Raw genomic sequence first — 12671 nt, forward strand, 5'->3', positions numbered from 1 at the left:
CAGCGCTCCGGAAAACTGCCTCCGGAAGCTTCCGCAAGCGAGCCGCCGCCCGCCGGTTCGCCCGGCGTGGCACGGCGGCGGCTCCGTCTGGAGCGGCGGCGGCTCGTCGGACGAGGCGGTGGAGCCCACCTCGCTGCTCATTTCCGACAACTCGCCGCTCAGCTCGCTGACGGTTCCCGACGAGGCCGGCGGCGGCGGCGATACGTCGGCGCTTCCCAAGTAAGGGTGAGCGTGCGTGTGCGCGCCCGAACCCGGACTGTGCGGCGGCGGTAAATCGCAGAAGCAGCAGCAGTCTTGGGTGACGCTGAGCCGCACCACGACGGCGCTGAGGCTGTCGGAGCGGCCGTAGCTCTGAGCCAGCGTGACGAGCTTCTTGGCGGCGGCCAGCGCGTCGGGGACATTCCGGACCGCTTCGGCCGCCTCGCCGGGAGACAACGCGTCCCACAGGCCTCGGCTGCCCAGGAGGAAGAACTCATCCTGCGGGGTGAGCGTCACCACGGAGACGTGCGGCTGCGGAGTGACGGACGGGCACAGGAAGGAATAACCCATCATTCGGGTGGAGTCCGTCACGCCGCTGACTTTGTTGTCCTACAAAAAAAAGTTCCCAATCAAATTCAAGTTTAGAGCTGTCAAAATTAATAAGTAATCAATGATCAAATTCATCGACAACTATTTTACTGATCGGGATGGGCATTTTGGGGGAAAAAAAAAAAAAGGTCAAAGTTCATAAATTTCATAAAGTCCCCGTATTGATCAGGACAGGCATTTTGGGGGAAAAACAAAAAACAAAACAAAAACAAACATCAAAGTTTGTAAATTTCATAAAGTCCCTGTATTGATTGGGACGGGTGTTTTTTTTTTTTTTTTGGGGGGGGGACGTCAAAGTTCGTAAATTTCCTAAAGCCCCCGTACTGATTGGGACGGGAGTTTTGAGGTAAAAAAAAAAAACCTCAAAGTTCATAAACTCCCCATAGTGATTGGGACGGGAGTTTGTATTTATTCATTCATTTATTTATTTTTATTTTTTTGGGGGGGGGCGTTAAAAGTTCGTAAATTTCGTAAAGTCCCCAAACTCCACACCCGGGACCCCTTCTGGGTTGAGTACCCTCAAATGTCCGGAAGGGGACCCGTTCCGTTACCTGTGTGATGATGGCGTTATGCTGTCGGACCCTCTGACGCTCCGATTCTTCCTCGACGGTGTGGACGGCGGACAGTCGCATGGCTTTTCCGTCTCGGCACAGGACGGCTTGGCATCGTCCCACGTTGGCGGCCGTCAGGGTCAAGCAGCCGCCGTGTTCGCCGGAAGGCACGACGGGATCGTGTCGAATGTGGCACAAAGCGGCGGACCCGCCCATCCTTTGGCCCGCTGTGCCCAGTTTCCTGCGGCAGAAAACAAACGCTCGGTACAACGGAGCTGTGGATTATTATTATTATTTTTTCAATTTTTGTACTCGTCTACCTTTGCATGGTGAGGAACGTGTTCGCCATGTAGTCTCCCTGGCTGGGACCCCTTTGGAGCTCCTCTGCCAACACGTCTCCCATGGTGCACTGCAGCAGATAAGGCACCTCGACGTTTCCGTCGCCATCAAAAACCCCGTACAGCGCTTCGCGGACTCCGCAGAACGTGTCCAGCGCAAGAGCGGCCACACACAACCTGAGAGCAACCCAGCGGAAATTCAAAAAATACATATAACGGACCAACCGCAAAATAGACATTTTCCATCTAAAAAAAAATTTTTTTTTTATTAAAAAATAAAAAAGGACCCCGACTTCATCAACGGACTACAAAACGCAAAATACAGATCGTGAATGGTATAACACAATTTAACTTATTTGCTCCCAACAACGTGTAAATACGTTTTTCTTTTTTTTTTTTATGTTTTAAGTGTCCCAAAGACATATTTATTTTTGTTTTGTTTTTTTATGCTAGAGCATACAGAAGGCTTTGATGCAGCCTCTCAACTGCAAAGAACGGTTGCAGAAACGGTAGTTATTACACAAACGGAGAAAAGAAGCTTTTTGTCAATATTTTTTTTGCACAACAGCGACTTTGAGACTAATACTGTTTTTTTTGTTTAGTGACACACTGTGAATTAGATTTAGAGTGACAAAGACTTTGATCATTCACGTCATCGTTGAAAATGTTCAGATCAGATTCGTCATGTTTCATTGTAATTTCATACAACTTAAGCCCATTGAAAAGATATACAATGCTGCCATCTGCTGGCCATAGGTAGTGGGTGTTTTTGATTCCACAACCCAATGACCAGGCAGCACTCCACTCAGATGTTGCACTACCCATTGGTTAAAAAAACAAAAAACAAACTTAGTAAACGTCAATTAACGTTTACTCAATTAGGATTTTAGCATACGTCAAACGTTTTTGGGGGTCAATGAGTTAAAGACAGGTGGATATTTTGCTGCCTAATTCACTTTCCACAAATGCAATATGAATCAGAATTCCATGTTTGGACTAGTAGGGAGTGCATACAACATTTTGCACATTTTGCCTTCCCCTTCAACATGAAAAGAGAAAAAGGCTGGCGAGTAGATGACGTGAGGAAGGGGAAAAAAATAAAAAATAAATGTCTGACTTGTTCTTGACTCCGGAAGCTTCCGTGTATCCGTGGCTCCAGACCGCAGGGGCTCCATGACACTCGCTGGCGCTGGGAGCAGAACGGGACGGATCCACCCTTAAACAGCGGATATTACTGCACGGATACAAATAAAAAAACAAACAACATTTCATACGTATTCCGTCGTCATGTTTTGGTATCGCGGACGCTTCCTACTTGAGAAGCTCCAAGCTCTTGTGGTCCAGGTTGAGGCGGGGATTTCCTTTCAGATCTAGCTCCTGGAGTTTTGGGGGGAGGGACTGTGGCAGCGTCATCTCCGTCAGCTCGTTGCAGCTCAGGTCCACACACTGACACGGTGGAAAACAAAAGACAAAGTGAGAATGTATTTCAAGGTTTCATTTACTCAAAATTCATTCCTTTGCAAAATGGTCAGACAATAATAATGTAGAATTATAAATTCCTTTTAACATAAACTTAAAACATACAACATAAAGAGATACTTTACTTATTTAGCCATTTTTGAATGAGCCAAACATGAATATTTTGTCTATAATAAATTTGATATTTGCATTATTTTTCATGTACAATTAGTACCTTTAAAAACACTTTTTGCAACCTGCTGTCGACTGAAAATGACATCACAAGGGCTCACTCAGGTAACCAATCACAGCTCAGCTTGTGAATATCACATGACCAAACCTCGACAGCAGCTGAGCTGCGATTGGTTACCTGAGCCCTTGTGATGTCATTTTCAGTTGACAGCAAGTTGCAAAATCTGTTTTTAAAGGTACTAATTGTACGTGAAAAATAATGAAAGTGTCAAATTAATTATAGACAAAATATTCACTTTTTATTGCTATAAATAAATAAGTGAAGCATCCCTTTAACATTCATATAGCTTGTGCTGAACTCATTTGCTCCCAAAAACGTATAAATACGTTTTATTTGACATGTTTTGGTGTTAGTTTTAGTTTTTTTTTTTTTATAACGTAAGATTCGAAACGCGGCCAAACTGGCGGACGACGATCGGCCACTCATAAAAATGAGTCACAGAAACCAGCGCACGCGTTTCGTTTGGCGTTTGTCGCGCGCTGCAGCCGCCAACAAGGATCCTCGGCACAATTTTCTGCCTGCCACAAGTGAATGCTGACGACCGACCTTGATCTCAGGCAGCTGCAGGACCTCCGGAAAGGCGCTGATGCAGTTGGAATGTGCGGACAGCGTTTGCAAGCGTTGACAGTTCAAGATGGTCGTGGGCACCGTCTTCAGTCTGTTGCCGCTCAGGTCCAGCTCCTCCAGACACTCCAGTTGGGCCAGTTTGCTAAAAAGGGGGACAGAAATCACTTACATTCTCCTCCAGGCTGATATTTCTAACTCTCCTGAGCTGCTTCATTTCGACACGGGTGCCAATAAACATTTTACATCATTTTTGCAAATGGTGCAAACGCGGTCCTTTACATTTTTTTTTTACATAGATTTGTACGTATTTATCTATCGTTACCTGGCAGTAAAGGTCTGCAGCTGGTTGTAGGACAGGTGAAGAACTCTGAGTCGGCCATGTCCAGTCAGGAGAGGGACACAATCGTCTGCCAAGCTGTTGTTGGTCACATAGAGCTCCTCCAGGCTGCTCGACGTGTCGTCCGATAGGCTCGCAGCAGGCAGGCTCCCCAGCTTATTGGCCGACACGTTAAGATACCGCAAGCTGTCACAAAAAAAAAAAAAAAAAAAAAAGCCATAAAACGTACAGTTGTAGTCGTGAGGGAGAAATCAACACAACAAAAAGTAGTCCTCACTTGTGGGCGTTGAGGAAGAGGTTGTTTGGAAGCTCCGTTAGACGATTGTGCTGCAGGTCCAAGATTTCCAGCTGTGGCAGCTCCAGGCTCTCGGCCAGCTGGCTGAGCGCATTCCAGCCTGCGAGCAGCTTTCTGAGCTTCCCGCTGGAGAGCAAGCTAGGAATACACAAACGCATCAAGCTCAGTCTCTTTGTGTACTCTAAACAAATAAGCTACATTGAAACTTTGAATCAACAACAGGCAGACAACGATCGGATTCGTACTCACCGTACGGGAAGCTCGGCGACTGAATTGTGGTCGATGTCCAAAAGTTCCAGTCGGCTGCTTTCGCACACCCAATCAGGAACAACAGCTAGCTTGTTCCTTTTTAGAAAATACAAACAGTCAACATTCAGATGAAAAAAAAAGAAAAAAAAAAGAAGCACATATTCTACGTTTGTAATGAGTCACATTACCAGGACAAATCCAGAACGGCCAGATTCTCTGGGACAGGCTCCACTTCTACTTCTTTCAGCTCTATGAATCAGAAACATAATACTGGTTACTTACTTTGGAGAGTTAGACCGATGTTTTTTTGTTCAGGTCTATATACACACACACACACACACCGATACCGATTATTGACTAATAAAGGATGTCGATAAGCAATATTTGGAGCCGATATTTATTTTTCACTAAAAGGGAAAATATTGAAAATATCTAGCTTTTATTCATTTGTTATTTTTAAGCATGTTTATTGAAATGTTTAGGCTTTGTAAAATATTGAATTAAAAAAAAAAAAATCTTAAATGGACATCTTTGTTTTAAAAATCTAACAATACGTTCAGAGACAATAGCATGCCTTCAAAATTTCAATAAAAACTTAAAGTAAATAGCTCCCTATTGTTTTCAATGGTAATTTCTTTCCCCTCCCCAAATTTCAAGATATCTGAAGCATTACATTTTTACATTTTAAACAAAAACAGACGATGCAGACAGTTCTCAGGGTCAGAAGCATCTATGAAATGTTAAATAATTAGTTCCCTGATTTTTTTCCCCCCTTGAACACTTTTTTTAAATGGATCTATTGGCCATATGATTTTTCAGAACGGCCAATGCCGATATTTGTCAAAATGCTGAATATCGGCGCCGATGATCGGTCTATCCCTATTACTTTGGATCAGTAGCTTTAGCGCAGGGGTGGCAAACTGCGGTCCTCGAGGGCCGGAGTCCTGCAGGTTTTATAGCTTTCCCTACTCGAAGTGCAGCTGATTCCAATTAACAGGCTCGTTATCAGGCTACTGCAGAGCTTGCTGATGAGCTGAATATGAATCAGCTGTGTTGAAGAAGAGAAATATCCAAAACCTGCAGGACTGCGGCCCTCGAGGACCGGATCTCGCCACCCCTGCTTTAGCGGCTTCAATATATAAACTGTGACTCTTGAAACAGGTTGTCCTACATATATAGTAAAGTAAGAAAACAATTTCAGGTGTGGGATTTTTTTTAATTGTAATTATTATTTTAAAACGGAAGCGAGGTTAACCCACTGGAGGAGGCACCGTACCATTGTGCGAAGCATGCAGGCTCTCGAGGGCACGTCCGCAGACTCTGACGAGGGCGAGTCTGTTCCTGTCACAGTAGAGAACCTCCAGTTTACAAAGAGGTCTGACGTCCAGCTCCTGGAGACCGGCATCCCTGAGGTCCAGCTGCACGATGTGCACGAGCTGCTGCACGTCCCCCACTGTCACACTTTGCAGCCGGTTCAACCTGCACGATGACCAACGCAATTTAAAAAATAATAAAAATCAGCTGCTTGTCAATTACCTGCACGTACAATAAATTAGGGGTGGGAATCTTTTGACTGTTTCAATGACTCAATTTGACATCTCTTCTAGTAGGAGTATGTAGTAGAGCCTGCAAATGGATTCAACATGTGACCTTATTTTGATTCTGATTCTACAAAAAAAAAAAAAAAAAAAATGATGCCAACCTAGCCAGAGGAAAACAAATACACCTCTTAAAAGGGTCAATAATCAATCGAGCATTTTACCTGAGATCTACGTGGCGAGTGGGCAACCACTGCAGCGCGACCATGTGGAAGGCAGCAATTTGGTTTCCCGCCAGGCACAGTCTCTCCGCGTCTTTGATCTTCTCCAGCACGGGAGGGATACAAGTGAAGCGGTTGAAAGACAAGCCAAGGTAGATCAATGCCTCCAAGGAGCCCAGCTCGGCAGGCAGCGAATGGAGCCGGTTTGCATCTAGGAAAAGCGTCTGCAGGCTGCAGACGGGTTTTTTTTTTTTTTTTTTTAATTGACCAAAAAAAAAAAAAAGGGAGTCACTTTCCCCCACCAGATTTTTTCTTCAAACATGTTACGGCCAAGTCGACATTGTGTACTTTGTGCACTCTACTTAGACAGAAAAAATAAATAAAAGCAATTTAGATGTACTGATGAAGATAAACAATAACCGAAAAAGCATCTATTGATGATAGCCATAATCCAAACTCAGAATTTGGTAGATTAATGATAAGATTTGCTTAGCTAGCAGCATTCAAACAGTGAACTGAGAAACAAATCTGTCTGCAATGGCTGCTCGATTATGGAAATAATTATAATCGTGATTATTTTGTCAATAATTGAAGTCACGATTATTCAAATGATTATTTATTTATTTTTTTTAACAAAACAAAAAACATTGAAAAATATTAACACCAATTAAAAAAATAGAAGCACTAAAATTATGTAAGAATTTATAATATATATATTTATATATGTCTGCAAAAACTTGGGAGTTGGAGTGCAGCATCTGTACTGTGCAGTAGGCCAATCATTCATTTTTTTTGTACAAAACAAGAACACAAATATTAAAACAAATTAAATTGAATTTGAAAAAAATACAAATGAAACTTACTTAAAAATTTAAATAATAAATTAAACTATACATTGCAAGTTCCTTTTTAGATGAAACTAAATTGATTCTATTAGTTACTGAAAAAAATTAAAAGGTGCAAATGTATAAATTTAAACAACTCAAAAATTAGCATTAATCTTTGTTTTACGATTATGCAGTTTTTATAATTGTGGAGTGCAATATTTGAAATTGTAATTGAATTTCGATTAATTACACAGCCCTATTGTCTGTAGATCCTTTTCAATCACAATCAAGTCAAAAAAAAAAAAAAAACTGCCCAAGATTTGAAAGACGAGATCAAAGCGAAGAACGCTATCGCCAAATAATCAACTCGTACATCAGAGCACCAAAGTAGAGAAATGTGAAGAAAATCGTGAGTGAAAAGTCACAACAACGTACTTGTGCAGGAGTCCGACTTCCACTGGAAGGGATGAAAGGTTATTTCCGGACAAGTTGAGCTCAGTCAGTGACGGGAGGTCGCATAAGGTCACCGGGAACTCCGACAGCGCGTTATTTGACAGGTTGAGGGTTCTCAGTTTACAAAACCTGCAATGGAGGAGGACATAATGCCGCAGTGAGTGCTAATCAATGAACTCTCGTCAAGTGCTGCGAGTTCAACCATTGCTTTTGCACAAGTGATCGGGATACTTGACATGACTGAATGCACATAAAGTTGCTGACAGCGGGATGATAGATAACAGACTGTAAAATTCAGACATATTGCAAAAAACATACTAGCTGTCAGTTGGCTACACTGTCGAAACTTCCTGACCGTGTGCGACGTGTCCTGGAAAGTCACCTGGTAAGCGCCGGAATCCCTTTGAAGGACATGAAGTTGTTTTGGAGATAGAGATGCGTGAGGTCCTGGCTGTGAAACAGCTGAGTCGGCAATTCCTCCAGACTGCAGCACGACAGGTCAACGGAGTTCACCCTCTGGGATGCAATCTGACTTAAGGAAAAAGGACGCATTGAAAACAAGTAGCTTCACTCGTCAGTGTCCCGATACGTCGTCAAGGATCATTTTTCAAACAACGGTTTAAAGAAACGGATTTGAGAAGGTCGACCCTGTCGCACCTTCGAGGCCGTTCGGTGCCAGCAGAGGTGCTCCGTGTACGAGTCGTAGCTGATGTAGTAGGTTTGGCTCTGGGGACCGGCTGAGCTGAGCGCCAGACAGTGGCTGTGTCGCTTCACCTCCTCCACCTGCAATCAGGAATAAGTGTCGGGTTTGACTGTACCGGATGCTGTTCCAAAAAGCAGAAGTGAAGGCGCACTCGACTTAAGGCCTTTCGACTTTACAACTGTTTACCCGGTCCGCCATTTTGGCCCCGTCCGCCATTTTGGCCGCAGTGTTTTCCCCTCGTCCACTATTTAGCCCTTAGCTAGCGCTGCTGCTTGTGCACCTATGGGAGTATCTTTGGCTTTTTTTGCCTTATTTTTTTTCCACATCATGACCCCAAGAAGAAGAAAGTTACATCTTCTATCAATGTTGGTCCAGCCAAAAGAAAAGCAATTACCATGGAAACGAGGCTAGACATCATAAAAAGATCGGACGCGGCGCATTTTCCGTACAGCTTCCGCAAGGACTGCAATAAAACTTGCAGAAATTTGATAAAATAGGTACATTACTAAACAATAAAAAATAATAATAAAAAAAAAAAAATTAAAAAAATAATAATAAAAAAAGAACATGCAAAATTGCACTATTTTTTTTTTTTTTTTTTTAAATCAGCGATACAGCGAGGCCGCAAAAAAGTGAACCGTGTTATAGTGAGGGAACACTGCACTTCTGATTTTCTGGTGAGAGGCACAAAAAACCCTTGATTGGTCACCAGCCAATCACAATCAATCAGACACTCATTCATTTCAGACCGATGAACAATTTTGAGTTTTTCTATGAAATCAACAAGAATGTTGCGGGAATGCGGGGGGAACATACAAACGCCACACAGGAATACCGGAGTCGGGATTCAAACGCCCGGCCTCAGACCTGCGATGCAGACTTGGGTCAGATTTACGGGGCAAAGCGTATGCCGTGAATTCCATACCTTGCCTCCAATGAGCGGCAGTATGTGGATCTTGCCCGTGTGTGCGTGTTTGACAGATGACACGATGAGGCAGGTTCCACTCAGGGTGACCTGGCGCTTCGACCAGCGGTTCACGGGCAGCACCAGCTTCCCTTTTCGAACGTTGAACACCCCAGAAAGCTGCACGCGCTCCGAACCTCCCACGCTGCGAGGCTTTCCTGCAAAGAGGGAAAAAAAAAAAAAAAAAAAAAAGTTTATTACTAGTAGTGATGCACTGATAAACACTTTTTTTTCAGAGCAGGTATGAGTCCAAAAATATACATTTGAGCACTTGTCGATACAGACAACTAATATTTTGGAATGCCATACCGGCAATATCGTGATATCGCGATATTAAATATGCCACAATAAATCGTCGTCATCCGGTCATGATATAAAAAGCAGCACCTGTTAAAAAAAAAAAAAAAAACAGGTTGATTTCCAGTTGTGCAGTTCTAGCACCCTCTGCTGGATAGTTTTTTAGTGCAGTTTAATTTTCACAAGGCATGTTTTGGCCCTTTTTTGCTAATCGTCAATTGAAGGTGAACGTGTGCTTCAATTTGTACTTGTAAACTTTAAAGTGATATTATAAATTACATTAAAATAAAAAATAAAATAAAAAACGCACACACAAATGTTTGGGGGAGAGAAAAAAAAAAAAAAAAAAAAAAAGACGTACTGTACATCACTATTGCACCATGAAGTATTTACCATCTTTGTTGAGGGTGAAAAAAGGAGGTCAAAAAACAATATTCAAATGTGCTAATCCCACAAGAGATCATGACTGTTTTTGCCATCCTCTTATCTTTACTCGGCAGCAAAACGGGGTCATAATCAGTCGATATGACAACAACAACGATTACGACAAACCAAAACATCATGAATCTGTCATTTTGAGGCCAGAGCACGCCTGATGCCTCCAATACGGAGAGGTGATCAAACAATAACAGAGCCCAAAATAATAAACGTTCAATACTGACCAAAGTAGAAGCGAATGAGGCTGCCAATGCCCGGATTCATCCCCTCCTCCTGCACCCTCCACGGGTCATCAAAGCCCAGGTTGGCGAGGTACTCGTTCAATATTTGCAGAGGCTTCTCGTCGTCTTGCAGGCGTCGCACGATCCCGCCGTGCAGCTGCACAAAGAGAGCCCGAGTGGGGCTGGTGGCGTTGATCTGCTCCGGCCACCGTCTGCTGCTCCCCGCATCGATCTCCGTGTCGGGCTGCACCGACGCCTGCTTGCTCAGAGGCCGAGTCTGAGAGCTGCTGCAGCATTCGGGGGGATGCTTGACGAGCGGAGGCGAATCGCTGCGATCCTCCGGCGTGCTTTTCACTGGCTTCGGAGCATTTGTGAGGTATGTCGGGTCCGCGGGGGAATGCGTCGGAGATGAGGTGAGCTCGATCTCGTCGGACGAGCTCTCAAACGGGTCGGGTCCCTCGGTGGCGCTGTCGCAGTTTGGGCTCAACGCCGACGAGTCCGTCCCCAGACCTGCTGCGCCTTCACTGAGGGAGTCCTGCTGCTGCAGGCTGCTTTTGGGTCCTACGAGGCTGAACTCCTCACAAGTACTACTCTCCAAATCGGATCCCGAGTACACGTCGTACGAGTCGGCCGCACTCGAGCTCACATCCACGTCGATGTCATTCAGGCAGAGCTCTGATGAAGAGTTACTAGCGATGTTGTCATCTAACATGTTGGAATCAAAGCAACATGCTTTCGACTGGCTGTTAAACAGCAGCGCCTCATTCGCTTTCATGTCTTTGGGATCTGCTCCAGCATTCGAAAAATTAATAGCAGCAGTAGCAGTTTCGCAACTGACTCTCAAGACGCCCTCAGCTTTACTCGCTTCCAGCTTACTGACCACCTCTGCGGCCAAAGTATCCACAGTGCACAGCACCGGCCGCGGGTAGGAGGGCGTGAGCCAGTCGTGGACGTGAATGCAGCCCCTCTTCAGGTCCGACGTCACCCATCCCTTATCGGAGGCCAGAAGCTGCTTGGACTGCTTCTGCCTGAGGAAGGTTTTCCGATCCAGACTCAGGGTGCTCAGCGGGGAAGCCGAAGGGGCGACGCCGGCCGCCTCCAAGGAAGACACGCCGGGAGAGCAGCCGGTCGGCGGGCACCCCAGCGACAGATTCCTCCTGTGCCGCTGGCGTCTCTTGCTCAGCAAGGAGTTGCTCGAAGCGCCGCCGCCGACCGACGAAATGCCGTAAATGTTGGCCGAGGGCATGTTGATATTCTTGGCCGCGCCGCCGATAGCGTTGGCAACTTGGTTTTGGTAGATCCCATTCCTGATGGCGATCTGGAGAAGGGAGGTGGCCGCGATTCCCTTCCCTAAGAGTTTCGCCTCGGCTCCGGCGCCGCCTCCGCCCTCGTCTTCCCCGATGGACGGTCGTTTGGCCGTCGAGAATGCGGTCAATCCGCCGGGTTTCGCATGGGCGCCGTCATGGTTCGACTCTGGCGTCCGCTGCGGTGGTGGTGTTGCTTGCGAAGTTGAAAGGGCGCCGCACTCGTGTTCCTTCACACGTTCCATCCCGTGTTAGCAACAACAGCCCGCAGGTGGAGGCTAGCCACCGTGGCTAGCTTGTTAGCTCGGACTAGCAGCCTTCCCGCTAAAAATGAACGGGACTCGCCGTTAGCCTAGCATGATGCTAAGGTGCTGCGTAGTTGTTCCGAAGAGTTCATTTGGCCACATCATCCCATTGTTGTACGCGACAGGAGCTAACCGGCTTGTTGAGAGGTTCGGAAGCGGTTCTACTTTGTCGCCATGGAAGCCAGCGGGAGTCGGGAGAAGAAGGCGAGTCCTGCCTGCCGTCCCCAGATGGATGGGTGACGTCACGCTCGGCCGAGTAGGACGGGTCTCATTTGAATATGAATTGTGGTGAGTTCAGGGTCACGCAAACGCTCGAAACTTCCAGTTGTTGTCAAAACAGCAGCAGAATTTGATGATCCCTCGCATGGAGGGATTTAATGGACTTGACGGTTTTCAAAATATAATAATAATAATAATAATAATAATAATAATAATAATAATTGCTAGAGGCAAAAAGAGTGCCAACATTTGATGCACTGTTGAGTTTTAGATTTATTTGTCGACTACCCTGGTCAGAGAATTATATAATTGAAGCCTTGGCCAGCCCAATGAAAAGCTGTTAGAGATTTACATCGAAGGTTAGATTGCATTGGTGTACTACCTTGTGTAAATTTTCATTTGTATATTTTGTTATCTTTATTGTGCTTTTTTCTATGTATGTTTATCTTTTTATTTTGTATGGACCTGTGTCTGCATTAAACAATGACTTGACTTTAATAATATCCAATCATTCAATCAAACAATCTCTTTTTCTGTGGAAATTA

General features: G+C 45.0%; 1 protein-coding gene across 1 annotated transcript in view; it reads right to left on the reverse strand.

Moving 5' to 3' along the window:
- The window catches only part of LOC144027555 (PH domain leucine-rich repeat-containing protein phosphatase 1-like), a 13727-nt gene extending 1423 nt beyond the window's left edge, over nt 1–12304 (reverse strand). The window contains exons 1-17 of the mRNA XM_077535181.1: nt 10302–12304; nt 9304–9500; nt 8333–8458; nt 8058–8203; nt 7658–7804; nt 6399–6626; nt 5913–6115; nt 4825–4885; nt 4637–4732; nt 4370–4525; nt 4078–4278; nt 3735–3897; nt 2793–2923; nt 2595–2711; nt 1460–1654; nt 1140–1380; nt 1–588 (exon numbers count right to left, since the gene is read on the reverse strand). The exon at nt 1–588 is cut by the window's left edge and continues 1423 nt beyond it. Coding sequence (XP_077391307.1) covers nt 1–588; nt 1140–1380; nt 1460–1654; nt 2595–2711; nt 2793–2923; nt 3735–3897; nt 4078–4278; nt 4370–4525; nt 4637–4732; nt 4825–4885; nt 5913–6115; nt 6399–6626; nt 7658–7804; nt 8058–8203; nt 8333–8458; nt 9304–9500; nt 10302–11847 — 4542 coding nt within the window. The 5' untranslated portion in view covers nt 11848–12304. The remainder of the gene's footprint in view (nt 589–1139; nt 1381–1459; nt 1655–2594; nt 2712–2792; nt 2924–3734; nt 3898–4077; nt 4279–4369; nt 4526–4636; nt 4733–4824; nt 4886–5912; nt 6116–6398; nt 6627–7657; nt 7805–8057; nt 8204–8332; nt 8459–9303; nt 9501–10301) is intronic.
- Between the last annotated feature and the right edge of the window lie 367 nt (nt 12305–12671).

The sequence above is a fragment of the Festucalex cinctus genome, chromosome 10 (genome assembly GCF_051991245.1).
Source record: "Festucalex cinctus isolate MCC-2025b chromosome 10, RoL_Fcin_1.0, whole genome shotgun sequence".
In the NCBI taxonomy this organism is placed as follows: domain Eukaryota; kingdom Metazoa; phylum Chordata; class Actinopteri; order Syngnathiformes; family Syngnathidae; genus Festucalex; species Festucalex cinctus.